The sequence below is a fragment of the Caloenas nicobarica genome, chromosome 1 (assembly GCF_036013445.1).
Source record: "Caloenas nicobarica isolate bCalNic1 chromosome 1, bCalNic1.hap1, whole genome shotgun sequence".
Taxonomy (NCBI): domain Eukaryota; kingdom Metazoa; phylum Chordata; class Aves; order Columbiformes; family Columbidae; genus Caloenas; species Caloenas nicobarica.
This window is the reverse complement of record NC_088245.1, coordinates 143949046-143965478: the sequence shown is the minus strand read 5'-3', so window position 1 is coordinate 143965478 and position 16433 is coordinate 143949046. Positions and strand designations below refer to the sequence as shown.

General features: G+C 36.5%; 1 protein-coding gene across 28 annotated transcripts in view; it reads left to right on the top strand.

The window, feature by feature from the left end:
- ABI3BP (ABI family member 3 binding protein) overlaps positions 1-16433 on the top strand; it is a 161141-nt gene that overhangs the window by 117430 nt on the left and 27278 nt on the right. For 24 of the 28 annotated variants that reach the window (XM_065633819.1, XM_065633791.1, XM_065633956.1 and 21 more), the window contains 7 exons: positions 99-173; positions 1117-1182; positions 1500-1574; positions 7469-7564; positions 11919-12029; positions 14788-14871; positions 16026-16094. In XM_065633819.1, the coding sequence (XP_065489891.1) occupies positions 99-173; positions 1117-1182; positions 1500-1574; positions 7469-7564; positions 11919-12029; positions 14788-14871; positions 16026-16094 (576 nt within the window). The remainder of the gene's footprint in view (positions 1-98; positions 174-1116; positions 1183-1499; positions 1575-7468; positions 7565-11918; positions 12030-14787; positions 14872-16025; positions 16095-16433) is intronic. The other 4 variants (XM_065633854.1, XM_065633838.1, XM_065633940.1 and 1 more) reach the window with 2 other exon arrangements.

Here is a 16433-nt window from a genome sequence, read left to right as displayed (position 1 = left end):
CAAAGACAATTTGAATTTCCCTTCCACCTGTGGTGTCTTATGCTTAAAGAGAAATCATTTGCATTTGATTTAATAAGCAATAATATCTCCACTTTCAGTTCCTAATGAAACATACCAGATTTCACCCAAGCCCAAAACTGCTCTAGCAACTGAAATTCCACGGTTCCATACAGGTGATTTTTAGGATTTTCTTAAGTTGTTTTGTTGAGAGTCTGTAGCGATTCTGCGTGATTCTGTGATCTTAAGTACAATCAGTACAGTTTAAGGTTTAATGGTCTGTTCCATATTAACTTTAAAACTATTTCAAATATATCACATGAAAAATTAGTTTTCCCCTTACCAAATCTTTTTTGTGCCTTGCTCTAAAAATCAAGGTTTAATCAGTACTGCCTCAAAGATGATATGAAGCTTTAAACAGTATTAGTGCTGCGTTCGATCCTCAGTTGTATAGTGTTGCAAACATTATCAACAGAGGTTGATAATTTGGCACAAGATGGCAGTGACTACTTATGCTTTCAGCTTTCAGTGTGATTCACACAGACTCTGTAATAACCAAAGTATCAAAATTATTTGGCAAGTGGAAGACAACAATAAGAAAACGGTGAAGGCTTTTGATTTTAACCTTGATGATGATGCCATGCTTAAGCAGCCCTACACAGTGTCTGCATTGAATGCTTCCAGTTATTTTCTCAGTGATATTTTAGTTTTTCATGTCTTCATCTGACTATTTGATTTGGGATGGGTTCAGTCTGGTGTTTTATTTTGAGGTTTTTTGTTTGTTTGTTTTTTACAGAACCTAATTAAATGTCTTAAGGCCATGGATACCTTGCAGAGCTAACTCTGTATCTATATACAGTTGGGTAACTGGCTGTAAATATTTTATATCTTTTCTTAAACCTAAACATGAATGTAACTGGTCAGACTGCATGATGGAGTCATCTGACCACTAAAGAAACCAGCATTTTCAGCGTGCATTTTGGACTGGAACTCATAGAATTCTCGTATGTCCATTTTGCTCTATTGCATTGGTGCATGGACCTTTCTTCTGGCAAATTACACTGTACTATTGGTTTTCCTTTTACAAATAACATTTAAACTGAACCTTATTTCTTTTAGCACCTCATAAAACACGTCACACTTCTCCAAGACCAAAACCATCTGATAAATCACAGACCAGACCTGGTAATGATTGTTTATTCAGTTTGGGATGGGGAGGAGATTAATTAATTAATTAATTTCACCTATTCTCAGTGGAATTTTAAGTGATGTTGGGAAAAAAAGTGTATTTTTATTTCAACTGATCAGTCTAGAAGTAAAGCCTTTCAAAATCAAAAAAAAAAAAAGAAGAAGAAACCAAAACTGTGTGTATCATAACAGCAAATGTTACTTCTTTTTCTCTAATGTGGAATTGTTGGCATTACATAACAGTTTGTCGGGTTTCATTCTCATTGAACTTTTTTTCTCTTTTCTTTTTTTTTTCTTTTTAACCTCTTTTGTAGCTCTTAGTAAAACCACACTAGCACCACCTAGGACAAAAGCACCTGGGCTGCCGAAGTGGATTGTGCCAACAACAGGTAGAGCTGCAGTTTTGGGGGTTTTTTAACTTATCAGTAAAAGACAAGAATGTGGTTTCCTCAAATCATCTTGAGCCCTGCAAAATATTTCATTTTGTTTGATTATAGAAGTTAGTTCCTCAGAGTATGATATGTAATTGCTGCTACTGGTCATGCTATATAATTTCTGAGTGTCATTATGAAATTATATTGACACTCAGAGTAGACTTACAGGTAGATTATTTTGTGGCTACTGATGTTTTCTAGATTATAGATCTAGAATAATTACTAGAAAACACTCTGTTGAAAAGGGTTACCCAGTTGTTTAACTCCAAGTCAGAAGGCTTGGTAAGAAAGCCTTAAAGCTGGGTATCTTGCTAGGTACTAGCTATGCATGTGGTGCATTCACATTACACCTATTAGACCTATTAGACTCATATTCAGGCTATGCAGTATTCAGACTGTGTGGCAGTCAGGCTTGAATACTTCATCACCAAGAAAGTTCCAGGTTGATGGATGATAGTGGAGGGTAAGAATTGTCACTTCAATTTACACATCCTTACACAAGCAGATAACATATATCCCTTACCACAAAGATTTATTCAAAATAGTGGTTTGATTGGAGGAAAAATAATTTATCCTTTTTCAACTGTACTTGATTTTTCTATCCAATCAAAATAATGTTGTCGGTGCAAATTCATAATGAATCAATATTTTTTTACTTAATAAAGCATTAATTTATTATGTCAATATAAGTACTGCTGGATTTTTTAATACACCCATTGGTTAAATAAATGCAGAATTTAGGGATTCCTCATCAATGATGCAGGTTTAAAATAACAACTGATATTAAAAAAATAAATAAATAGATAATGCAAACTTTTGGCTGTTCACCCACTACTAACAGTGCTACTGTCATGTACTATTACTTTGTGCTAGCTAGGTTAGGATAACCTGAGTAATATACCATCTACTCCACACATTATTTTTTTGTCTACGTAATGTTTCTCTGTACTAAGACTTCCAAAGTATCTTAGGAAATTTAATACCTGTTGCTGACCTTAGTATGATTTGAGGTATGTCGCAGTTGAAACGGACAAACGACATGGACCAAGTTCTTCCAGGATGAAAGTAGTAGATGCCATTTTATTGCTACAAGTGCATTTTTATACAGTTCTACCAACTCATGTGTTTCTTCACTATTGGTTAAAACTTACAGAAGTAACATCTCATTGGCGAAGTTGCTATCATCAATGTTACTTTTCTACTCCCTTCTCTCTCACAGGTACATCCCTTCTCTCTCACGGGTACACTTTAATATCTCCGGATACTCCTTTACTCCCATGTTTCTCACGGGTAAACCTTAATACCTTCAAGGCTGATGTTTGTTCCCATAGCTTCTGTCAGGGAATCCACAGACCCGCCATAGCTTCCCACAATTCCCCCTTTTTGTATTTGTGCTAAAAAGATTGCCTTCATTGTCTGCTGCAGAGGTACTTGTTCCTGTACATAATTTTGAGATGCCCACCATGTTTTTAGAAATGGCAAAACCTTAGAAGAGATGGTAGTGTATTTAAATTGAATTAAAAATAGCCTGTATAGAACATGACCTGCTCTTCTGTATTACATACAGAGGGCTGCCTTCATTGGAGGTATATGCCCTTTGACTTTTCATAGTCCTTCCAGCAAATGAAATGAGCCCATCAAATTCTGGGACATTAGAGACAGTTACAGTGTTAAATGACCAGTGGCAGTCACTGTGGGTCAGAAAGTTTTGTTCTTTGCTTGTGTTGGCAGTCTGCTTGCAGGTGAGCTCTCTAATGTCTGATTACCAAAAGAGGCAGAATGCACGCAGGTCTCCAGGAGTAGGCTTTTGGAATCACATTATGAAATTATGCACGAATACACAGTTAGACTGTATATTAAGCTCTTTCCTTCTCCCATGTAGTAATAACCTTGGCAGAGATACTTGTAGCTTAAAAAGAAGAAATAAAAGAACGCATGCTAAGTAAATCAGCAGTACGAACATAATAGCAGACATATAAGTTGTTAAATGTAGTTTATTGTGCTTAATGTTGGCTTAGGTGATTGCTGAAGCATTGTTTTAAGCAATTGTATTTTGAATGCACCTGTTGGAGCGCCCACTAGTCATCGTTATTTACATGTCTTTACAGCAGAGCCAGTTGACAGGTAGAACTAGAGCTTCATTGTGGTAGATGATGTCAAAAATTGTCACAAAACTATCACCTTGCTGTGCATGCTGTATGTACTCACAGGCAAATAAGTACCTTCTTTTAGAATTCTTCTGGAAAATTATACTTCTAGTAATATTTTCCATTGCTCAGTTATGTAAGACTTTTTCTCTAAGTAAAAAAAAAAAAATCCTGAAGATATCTGTTACCCAGATTTTGTGTCCTGCCAAACTGAGCCCTTTAAGTTGAACTTGGTGTCCAATGCACTAAGGAAGAGCTGGCATTTATTATCTACTCTCCATTTTTAGTGACTCATTGATATCTTTCTGTGAGTCTACAACTTTCTTCTCAGAAGTGTAGAGAAATCACCAATGAATTTTGTACATTAGTGACATGTTGAGAGAGGACTGTGGCTTTTAGCAACTTTTCAGTCTGTACTTGCCTTGGTGATAGATAAGTGAAATCCCGAGTCTTCTGTAAAGCAGGCACTTCATGGTGTTGTGGCAAATGCAGTGTCTGAGCCTGCAAGACTGTCTGTGCCAACAAAAATAATTTCACACGACAGGAGAGTTCAGTTAATCAATTAAAGAAATCTTCTATATCTCTCCCAAGCAATGTGCAATTACAATTCCTAGGTGCAGAAGAGACTTAGAGAACTCTACTAACCTTGAACCCTACATCTTATCAGCTGAACAAAGACAAAGTTTATTTTCAGTAGGTGGTGTCTTAGAGGAATTATAACATTTTAAGACATCTGAGTGATTTTGGGGGTGGGATAGTTTATTTCTTCTGTTGTGAAAATGATACATTATCTTCTGAGGTTGGCTTATCAGAATCCTTAACTTCTGATCTAAGCTGATCAGAACCCTGAACTGAACTATAAGGAACAATATGTTTTCATACTTACCTTTAGATAGTACATAATTTGTTCTTTCTCTGAAGAAGAGCACATTTCCTGAAGAGCCATGGATACTCTGTTGTTTGAAGACCAGTTTGGACCTTTTAATTCCTTGTTGGGCTGGCACTGCTGTTGAATGTTGAATGTGCTCCAGTTCTTCCTGATAGTGCTCATTAGCGTTAGTGCAAAGATGTTTCACCCCATGCAGAGTGTGCTTGGCAGCTGCAGGGCTCAGATGATAAGCCGTGGAATTTGTTTTTTCCAGTGGCAGCACATGGAATTGTGGCTGGTTTCCTGGCAAGCTTTTCAGTCTCCTGGCTAGCTGTAGTGCCAGGTGGTAAATTTTGACTGCAGGAAAGATGCAGGGATTTGCCTCATGACTAACATTCCTTTTTGTTTTCTACCATATTTTAGCCATTTTCTCTGGAATTTCATTTTATCGAGATGGCATTTCGTATTTGTCTTAGTGGATATAACTTATCTTACTCGGTTAGTTTTTTAATTTAATCCTAACCATCTAAAAACTGCTTCTGATCTATTCAGCTTTTAGACAACCTTCAGCATACAAACTTCGAGCAACATTTCCATTTCTCTTGTGAAAGAGAGAGATAATTGGTTTTCACTATAAAGGCCATTAACTTAATGTTCTGTTTTCTTATTTTTGAAACTGTGGGTGTATAGCCAAGTTCGAGAGAAACTCAAGTATTAAGGTATTTCAGTTTGTTTTGTTAAGGGTACTTTTTCCAGTTCTTCACTTATAATGATCCACCCTTCTAATGATATTTCTGCTATTAAGATGCAGTGGTTAGTTTTAAGGTGTTCCAGACCCCATTAATATTTCCAGGAAAAAAAAGACAGAAGTAAAAGAAGACACAAACACACATGCAGGTAATACATCTATTCTCAGTTCTATAAAAAGTTTGGATGAATGTGGCAAGTCGAAATGCTTATAGTAATTAAGTTAAATTATGATAAATACAGCAAGCTGTTTGATAGTGCAGATACCTTGTGTGAAAACACGAACAAACTTCAATGTAACTTCAAAGTACATTGAACCATTCAAAAAACAGATTTTGTCAACAGGGAAGTGTTGTGGTTTGATCAGCTTTTTCCCTGAAACTTTGACTTATTTTTTGTCACCACTTAACTAACAGCAGAGCAGCAGTGCAAGTTTCTGGAAAAAAATTACTACTTCTATCTAAATGTATACAATGTTTTGTTCATTCCTAGCTTATGTAACTCAGAAAAGATTATGATTCTATATGAGATTGTAAGGAGCAGGATAGAGGTAAACTTTTCTCTAGGCACTGTAAGGTGCAAAACTAAATTAGACTTGTAATGGATACTTGAGTTATTTAGTGTGATTTAGTCAATGTACGGCTACATTTAGTTGATATGTTTATTTTTGAGGTGAAGCTAAGAAACTAAATATACTTTGACTATGACCCATGGTGTGCAAGATTATTTTTCTTTTTAAAGAGGGTGCTGGTCTTCTCATGCATCTTTTTCCTTGAAGATCATTCACATGAAATGTTGATTAGCACTCTGGTGCTTTCTATATCTGAAGATCTAATTAACCACTTTAGTTACCTGAAGACAAATTGCAGTTACATAAAACTACATAATGTGTTTAGAACTTTTGGTCACAGGGACCAGGTGACCTATCTCTTGTGCTCAGCTTATTACACATCTGGTTATTTTAATCTTAAGTAAATCACTTAATGCTTCCATACTATTATTTTCCCATATGAGGAGTACTGAGACTCAGAGAGTATAGAGTTTCTGTTCAACCTCATTTTGAATGTCATGCCACAACTGTTCCTAAGGTATGCCTGGCAATAATGGCCAAATAGTAAAATAATTGAAAAATTATCTGCTTTATGCTATTGGAATATTAGTTTAATCTCAAAACAAGCTGAATCTATGAAATCTTTGGTTGAAATGTTTAGATCATGTTTGAACAGGCTTGGAATTTGATAATTAACTTAATTTTGAGATTTTGGTTTTTATATGCATTAACCTTCAGGAGTTTTTCCACATCTCATGAAAAACAGTGATTTTTTGTTTTGTTTCATTTTTCACAAACATGATGAAAGTACAATGTATTTTGTCACTTTACTATATATAGAGTTTTCGTAAACTGGATATACTTATTTTGTATAAGGAAAGCATATTAATTTAACAGTCTGCTGTCCTATAAAATCAACATGTGAAACAGTTTTTCTGTACCAGGAGTAGTTGTGTTGATCTTTTTAATGCCATTTCCTTCACTTTTTAAAAAAATGTATTTATATAACTTTTAAGTAGGAGTTTCTTTTATATACAAACTGAATTTTATGTACACTTTGCCTCCAGTGCTCCAAATATGGCATATGTTTGGTTCAGAATTCCTCTAGCCATTCAATGTAGAATATAACTGAAGATCTTATTTTTTGAAAGGAGAACTTTGCCCTTTGCAAGAATCAATGGACATTTTATTCTGTACACTGAAAAACTAAAATGTTCTCTGTGTTTATCTTTCCATGTATAATCTTGGTTTAACTCATCTTTTATTTCTTAATCTTATCCTCTCTTTACAAATATGCTTTTTTAAAGGAATGTTTAAAATGAAGTTGCAGGATCTTCTAGACCAAGACCACTTTCTACGTACTTGAATGGGAAGATAACAGATATAACTAAGTTATCAGGAAAAATATAGATGGGCCATATATGCCATTCGTGCCCTTAATGTTAACGACAGTTTGAACATATGCAATATAGAAGTATTCTATGACTTGGTACTGTAATGTAGATATTTTTTTCTTTTCCTTTTTTTTTTTCCACAGATGAAGTATATACACCTGAGGATATCACCAGACAAATTGGCATGGATGTGGAAAAACCTTTGGAATACAGTCATACCTGGGAAAAGCCATTTTCTGGTAAGGTTAATAAAAGAAGACAATATAACATTTTTTTAACAGTTATGAAAAATAAAGACCGCCTTTCCAACACAAAAAATGTCTCCACTGAAGAAGAGAAAATAATTCTTAGTCATCCTCATCAATGCACATTCTCTTGGTTTCAGGATGCTACTACAAGAAATAAAAATAAGAATATTTCATGGTCACTTCTTAGTCACTAGCATATACTGTGTATTAAAAATTACCACCATCAGCATTGTATCCTTATGATCAAGCAGACACAGTACTGTAAACACTGGGGTTTTTTTCATATTAATAGTTTCTACGTAGTAAAAGAGAGTAGGGAGAATGCATAACCAAATTTACCTTGCACTTAAGAGAAAGTTTTGTTGAATATTAGGGTTGTTAGGAATGTCAGAACGTTAGGCTTTAAGCAAAATAACACAGTGGAGTAAATAAGATTACAACTATTTTACATATGCTATATCAGGCTTCTCACTTTTACTTTTCTTGCAAGTCTTGCAGTCATAGTTTCAAGACAATCCAAATATTTTTACTGAAAAGGGACTTCCCCAAATAGGCTTTCAAATATAGGATTTTTGTATTTTACTTTTTTCTAGCCATCTTCTTGGCAATTTTCTGTTTCAACTGAAAATTTGTAGTATAGAGTGTGTCTGTATGCCACATGTATGCACACAAATTTCTTTTTTTTGTTAGCATAACCTAGAATAAACCTCGTTTTAGCAGTGGCTTTTTTACTGGCAAAACCAACTGAAAGTAAAATCTTCTTGGTTTTACCTTTTGATTTACTTTTCAGCTGAAGCTGCTCTTTTAGTTAGATTTTCCTTTGAAAGTATATTATTAGACTTAAAAACACAGATACAGAGATGGGCCTCTCACTAACGCAGGAACTGCTGTTTGCTCCTAATCCCTGCTGAATTTCCTTTCCTCCTAATTTACCTGCGCAAAGACAAGAGCCTGTCTTGACGGCTGAGTGCTGGTGTTTCATCTTCTTAAAGTTTATTCACTCTGAAGATTGTACTTTCCAAAGATTAAGTTCAATGCGATATACCGTTAGCAGCAGCTGGATGCAGACTGTAAAATGCAAACAAGGATGGCTCTCTACATTTTTGGTTACTAAATGTCAGCCAGCAGTGTGTATTTAAGTAAATCCGGTCTGTGATTTGCAGAGACTGAAAGTTTTTTTACGCACATGGATTTGAAGGGACATCTATATCTGCTTTTACTCATCTTATGACATTAGACATTTAAAGTTAAGTTTTTAGAGCTTTGAAATAAGCCACTACCTTGAACTGTAATCATAACAGGCAGTCGGGTATGGTTGTGAAATCAGCTACTACTGTTTCGTAATTTGCTTGTATACCTCTGTGATCTCAGCTCTCTTCATGAGCCCTTACTACGCATGTCAAAATTCAGAATTATAGAACCACGGAATGGTTTGGGTTGGAAAGGACCTTAAAGATCAGCTAGTTCCACCTCCCCTCCCCCAGCCATGGGCAGGGACATCTTTCACTAGACCGGGTTGCCCAAAGCCCCACCCAACCTGACCTTGAACACTTCAAGGGATGGGGCATTCACGGCTTCTCTGGGCAGCCTGTTCTGGCGTCTCACCACCCTAACAGTAAAGAATTTCTTCGTTATAGCTAAACTAAATCTTCCCTCTTTTAGTTTAAAACTGTTACCCTTTGTCCTATCACTACAGGCCCTGGTAAAAAGTCCCTCTTAATTTTTCTTATAAGCCCCCTTCAAGTATTGAAAGGCTGCAATAAGGTCTCCTTGGAACTTTCCCTTCTCCAGGCTGAACAACCCCAACTCTCTCAGCCTTCATAGGAGAGGTGGTCCAAGCCTCTGGTAATTTTCATGGCCTCTTCTGGGCCCACTCTAAGATGTCCATGTCTGTCTTGTACCGGGGACCCCAGAACTGGATGCAGTATTACCACTGTCTATGTCCTTAATTAAGATGTTGAACACTACTGGTCCCAATATGGATCCCTAAGGGACACCACGTGTTACTGACCAACGTTTGGACATAGAACTGTTGACTGCAACTCTTCAGATGGGGCTTTTCTAGCCAATTCCTTATCCATTGAATAGTCCATCTGTCAAAACCATATCTCTCCAATTTAGTGACAAGGATGTTGTGTGGGACCGTGTCAAAGGCCTTGCAGATGTTGAGATAGGTGGCATCAGTTGCTCTTCCCTTATCCACCAACACAGTCACTCCATCCTAGAAGGCCAACAGATTAGTGAAGCACAATTTGCCCTTGTGAAGCCATGTTGGCTGTCTCTAGTCACCTCTCTGTCATCCATGTGCCTTGACATAGCACCCAAGGGGATCTATTCCGTGATCTTACCATGCAAAAATGTAAGGCAAATTAGTCAAGTATTGCTGTAAGTTAGCCAATATTTGACTTTCCCTTTAAATACATTTACTTTTTCTGAAAACTTAGTGTGTTTTAACTGAAAAAGTTTACATTTAAGCTATTTATGAGAAATGAAAAAGTAGGTTATAGCACACAAGAATTAAGCTTGATGTGTTAGGAGTCTATCCTAGAGGCTGCATACCTTCCTTTTTTGTGAAGAGTGACAGTCAAGGAAATACATTCCCTGTCCACAAAGAACTCCTGAGATTAAATAAATCCTAATAGTTCACCATGCCACTGTCCTCGCAAGAATCTATGCTATTGCAAAATCCCTGCGTTCCATCGTGTGTGCTTGTTTACAAGCTCAGTCTCCATACATTGTTAGTTAGATTTGGTAGCATCACAGACCATCACCCAAATTGTTGTGGAAGTAGCAGAAGGGAAGGGTAGGGATTCTTGCTTTTCCAGAGCGCAGTATAGTAGATTCAACTGTGACACAGTCCACAGAATGCGATGATTTGGCTTTCATGTAACTTGCAGTTGTGTTGTTCAGAAGATACGATAGAAACAACTGACAGGTCAATACTTGCACATTTTTACCCCGTAAATATATCAGACAATCCCATTTTCTAAACGTGGGCGGGGGGAAATTTAATCATGGATACTACCATGTAGTAGTATCTAGGATATGATGACAGATATTTACTATCATTTTCCAGGTCTTTAGATATATTTTTTTAATCCATCTGGGGAATGAATATGAAACCTACAAATGCTATTTTCAAAACCATTACATCTTCCTGAATTAGATAGACCATTATTTCCTGTCTTGATCTGAGGGATTTAAAAAAATGTGGTTTGTAAGTGACAGCAAATGTCCAAAAGGAAAAGGAAACAGAGAACTATGGAGATGTTCCTGTTTGCATATTGTAAGTATTTCAGAAAAGGTTCTCCCAAATGAGTCTTCGGATCTGTTCCCTTCTTGCCCACAGTCACTTTATTTATAGGGTAAACTAAGGCCTGATATGTAGGGCCCGAGGTACTCTGTGTAGCCAGTAACTCAGTTTCAGGCAACTTGCATATTTGTTGACATTGTCAGAATTGTAAGAATTATATTACTCTTCAGGATTTTCCCCTGTTAGGTACAAAAAGTCTTTTGTTACATAAATGTGTTGCACATATCTCATGGTTTTTTTCTTAAGAAGTACAAAGGTGACTAGCGGAAGAAAAATCTTTTCCTTTGCATAATAAAATCCTTTATAATTGCCTGGAAAATACAGTAATATGTTTTGTAAGCATGAATTAGGAGGCTTAGGTTCTCCTTTCAGACCTCGCTCTCAAAGCACCTTACCAGATAAATTGAATAAATGTTGGCTGGAACTGCACATTGAAACAACCTAGTTGGGTGCTTCAGGAGTTCCTGATGCAACTGCTGTCTCTAGCCATGTCAGTGCATGAAGTGACAGTGACTTTTTTAATTTTTCAGTTTTGAACAGCATAGGATAAGGTGTCCCTAATGATAATTTCCCTTTTGCTACATCTTTTGCTTCCAGCTGGGGATGACTAGTTCTATCAAATAGAAAGTACAAAAGATCAGGAATCTTGAGAGTAGGATACTGAAGATGTTTCCAAGTACACTGAGGTGGTGTTTACTGTGGGAAGAAGTATCCTGTTGGCTGACAAAAAAATACCGTTGACAGAAATGAGTAACTACACAGAAAACAAATTGCTGAAACACTTGTACAAAATCCCAAAGGAGCTACATTTTTTCAGTGTGAGCTTGTTCTAAAACTCCATGGCACACACTTCCCAAAGAATTTAAGGCTGAAAATACAACTCATTTCAGCTGCTAACCTCACCTCTCTGCTATTGATACTAAATCAGACATGTAACATTGTTAAGAAGCCAGAATGTGATTCATAATGGGTTTCTGATGTTATAGAATTTGAGGTTAAATAATTAATAACGCTGTCTTGTATGTCATTCAGTAACTACATCACCTGGCCCTCAGCATCCTCCTGTACCTCCTGTCAAGCCTACACAAATGCGAAGAAAACCTCTGCCTCCAAACACTGTGACTGGTAAACCAGGGAGTCCAGGTATCTGAGCCTTTTCAGCATAAATATTTTGTGTGAGATAATACTAAACTGACTAGCAGAGTATAGGAGAATTTTATAGTATAGCTTATTTTTCTTTAATCTATGATATGTATAGAAGCTACTCTTTTGGAACATATGGGCCTTGTGTCTTTTGTCTTCATACATAAACTCTGTTTTCCTTTTGTTTTCCTAACCTAGTTATGTCAAAAATTATCCCTAGTAAGGGAGCTGAAAGCAAAATAGCATAATGTAAGTCATCCTTTAAGAAGATCAACCTTAAGAACATTTTGTGTCTTCAAATAGCATTTTAGTTACTTAATGTGCGTGTCAGATGGGAGATATTGAGTATTATGCTTCCATGCATACTCCCAGCTGGTTATTTGTAAAGAAATTCTGTCCCATGTATATGGCACATCCATTAACCACTGCAAATAACAAACCAATAGGCACCCAGAAAACTAACTGCACTGGGAGGCAGAGCGCGGTGAGTTAATTCATGTGCAAAGAATTTAGCTTAACTCCTGTGCTACAGTATTCCTGCTTCTCAGTATCTGTAAAAGAGCACACAGAAACTTTCACATTTCCTATTTTATTTTAATTTTATCCTGAAGCTGATATCCAGTATCCTTATGTATGTTTCATCTGTGTATTCTGTATAAGAATCCTTAGACTAATGTTAATTCCGGGTAGTCAGAAATTATTATCTCATTATGCTTAGCATAGTGAGAAATGCTTCTCTCTTCATATTAGTCTCTGTAGTTTACTGGTAAATAGCACTTCAGTGCTATTGAGGTGCTGAAGAACTAAATAATTCTTTAGTATTTTGTGCAGCAGATTAGAAGCAAGAATCTCCAAGCTGGATGGAACAAGCTGTATATTTACTCAACGGCAGAGCCAAAATCAAAATGCTATGTCTGTACTTGCTGTTGATCAGTGGTGTTTCCTTAGTAATAGCTACAACAGAACATAAGACATTGTCAGTCTTAAGCTGTAACATAAAAATATGTTGAACTGATACGCTTTATTTTGCTTGTAATGGGACCTATGCTAATTTTCTTCATTAAGTGTCTAATTAATTTACTAGTGTGTTGAAATTTCACACTTTTTCTATTCACTAGAGGCCGGATTATGTGGTAGTCAGCAGTTAACAAACCTTTCTAGGCATTCAAGATGGAATAAATTGGTTAGATGATCTGGTTCTTCCTTGTGGGGCCAGTAGCAGTTTTTCCTTTTTCTGTGTTTCCTAGTGTTTTATCCAGCTCAGTTTTAAACATCAAAATTGAGTTTCTTCTGGTTCCTTCGAGAGACTGTTCCACAGTACTAACAGGAAAAATTTGCCTCAATGTTCTCCTTGGATTTTCCCTTTCATAATTCTGTCTTGTTTCTCTTTCTCATTAGTGCAGATTAATTCCTCACTTGCATCTTTCTTATTTATTCAGTGGATGAGTATTAAGGGAAGGTTTCTATGCAGACGCTGAAACTCTCCTAAATGGAAAAAAATGGAAACACGGGAGTTCCAGAACCTTTGTGAAACTGTACTCTAGTGAGAACCTTAATAAGTTTCCACTTTATTAAGGAAATCAGTGGAAAATAGAGAGAGAATCTTTATTAATGAGCATCTTAATAAATTTCCGCTTTACTAAGGAAATTAATGGAAGGTAGGAATTTTTGTTGTTTTAAACTTGATTCACCAGAGCTCTGCTTTCAGTCATCATATTCATCTGTGTCACACATGCAGAGAATGTAACTATATTATGTAGTTCTCGACTTTTGGGGGGTTGAGATTTCACAGTCATGCAGTGACTATCTGGGTGTATCTGCATGTTTTATGAATGTAATTCTTGTCTTCTACAGCTATTTTGAAAACAATCAAGACATTGTTTGCCTCTTAGAAGCTTGTTTTCATTAGGTGATAACAGCTGAGGAGTAAAAGCAATGTCACATAATCCAAAATAATTTTTAAAATAGCTATTTAACTGCAGGAGATAATATTCCCTTTGTCAATCAGTTTTTATCTTGACTTAGGGTGCCTACAACAGAATAGATCAGTTCAGATAGAAAGCTTTTTTCCTTGGGTCATGTGGTGTAATAAATGTTGAAAATATTGGACTTCATTGCATTTTTCTCACCTTCATTTGAAGCGCATCTTAATTTCATTTAGTGGAAGCGCCAGTACTGCTCTATGCTTGAACTCTTAACACAAACCACAGTTAAGGACTTGGTGTTTATCATTATACACATTCCAGCTCTAGCCTTGCTAATTAAACATGTGCTGTACTAAGAGTAGAATAAAAGGACCTTAGCTATATTTCAGGGAACAATCCAGGTTTCAGTTGCTGAGTTCAGCTATTCCGTCTTACAACTCATGAAGAAATGTGCTCTTTTATTTGAGAATCAGAAATGTCAATGCTGCTCTTTTGGCATCCTCTTACCATCCTGTGTACAATAGTTCTGTGCATTAAACCAGGTCATATTCTAGCTGACTGAAGTCCGCTGAGACAATCTCCAAGTAGCAAAAAGTTTTTTTACTGGGTTTCAGGAGTAGGTTATATTGGCAATAAGGACAACTTGGAACTTTCCCAAATCCATCTGGAAGCTGTTGTATAAGTTTTGAGGGAAGATCATCGTTTCAATGAAAGTACTTGTTTCATGAAGCAGTTAGCACAAATCTGAGTTCTGATAAAAAATCAGAAAGCTGTTTCACTCTTTTGAATGGTGAATGCCTTGTTGCCACAAGTTCCTCCTTTTGTCATTATAGCTAAACCTGCTGGACCAACAACACCTGTGAGGACAGGAACCTCATATAAGACGCCAACAGCTTTTGCAACTCCAGAGTATTATGGTAAGCATATTACAGACAGTTCTGGGTAGGTGTTTAGGTGTTTCTGTGGGGTTTTTTTGTTTGGTTGGTTTGGGGTTTTTTTGTTTTATAGTTTTTGGTGGTTTGTATTTTGGGGGTGGGGGGGCGGGACGGGGTTGTTTGATTTTTACAAACATAAAGGTTTCATTTTTTAAAAAAAATTGCTTCCCTTTCCCAAACTATATTGATGCATCATCTATTTAGTATAAGAAGATTTCTGTCTGAGGTGATTTTGATTTCCTTTATGTCACCTTGCAACTTTTCTCATTTGGCTGAGTTCCTCCGGCTGTCTTCTGTTACACACCTTGGTAAATAAGAACATGGTGGCCCTTCCATCTTCCTAGAAATCAATACATGCTTAGCAGGCTCTCAATACTATTCAGCAGCTACTTTAAATCTGTGAAGGGAGTAGATAAGGCACTTCTTTTCCTTAACATTTCTTTTAGCATGGGACATGCTTTTAAATTATTGTTTGACGGTGACTGATAGTGCTCAACATGGTTGAGCTGCCACTGTAATAGAGTAAACATAGTGGTTAGCTGGTAATTTGCCTTTTTTAAAATTTGGAGTTAACTACAAGTTCAGACATAAGTCTCCTCAAAATGGCTATACAGGAATGGGTTTGGGGAAGGGTGTGTTTAAAACTAATTTTGGAGCCAAAATACATGGCTCTAGGTATATTGTGATGAATTATACTGTTTCTAATTTTCCAGGACCTAGAGTAACCCTGAAATTTTTGTCGTCTTATAATGATCATGAACTCATGACCCTGAGTGCAAACCAGATGCTACATTTATTTTAAAATGCTTGTTGTGAATATATTGTGTTTTGTCCATCAAAGTCCATTGTAGTATTTGCATCCAAGAGAAGATTGTGTTCAGTGTAGTGGCTATTTAACACAACACTGTTGATGTGAATCCTGACCTAGCACATTTCTGCTCACCAGCATATTTGCTTTCAACTTCCTTCAAATTTTGTGGAAGTCGTACACACTGGAAACCAAACTTGTGGTTTCCTTGTCGCTATTTTTAGAGAAGTTCATGTTCCCACATAATAGTGATATATATTTTATGAACATGAAACAAGCTCCAAGCTAAACAGCCAGTGCATTTAAATTATAACTCTGTCTCCCATAGTTGATGCAACTGTCTTCAGCTCAAGTCCTACATCAGAAACAGACTCTTCAGGCAAACCAAGGTACCAAGGTAGGATTTCAATAGCTATGGTATTTTTATTTGTGGGAATATATGAAGACTGGCCTATCTTGCATCAGAATTATCTTGTTTGATTATTTGAAGGCAAAATTACTGTAGTGCAGACCATAAGCTTATTCTTGACTAAATTTTACTTCTACTTTCTTTCCTTGCTACCACCTCCTAGTTTAGAGTATTACCCACAAACGTGTTGTGGCTCTTGCTGTGTGCCAGTAGTACTACAACTGCACACTGCTCACATTCCACCAAACCAAATGAAAATCTTCCTGTGGCCTTGCAAGCATTAACTGGAAAGGTATTGCCCCAATACCAGTGCACCTTACCATAAGG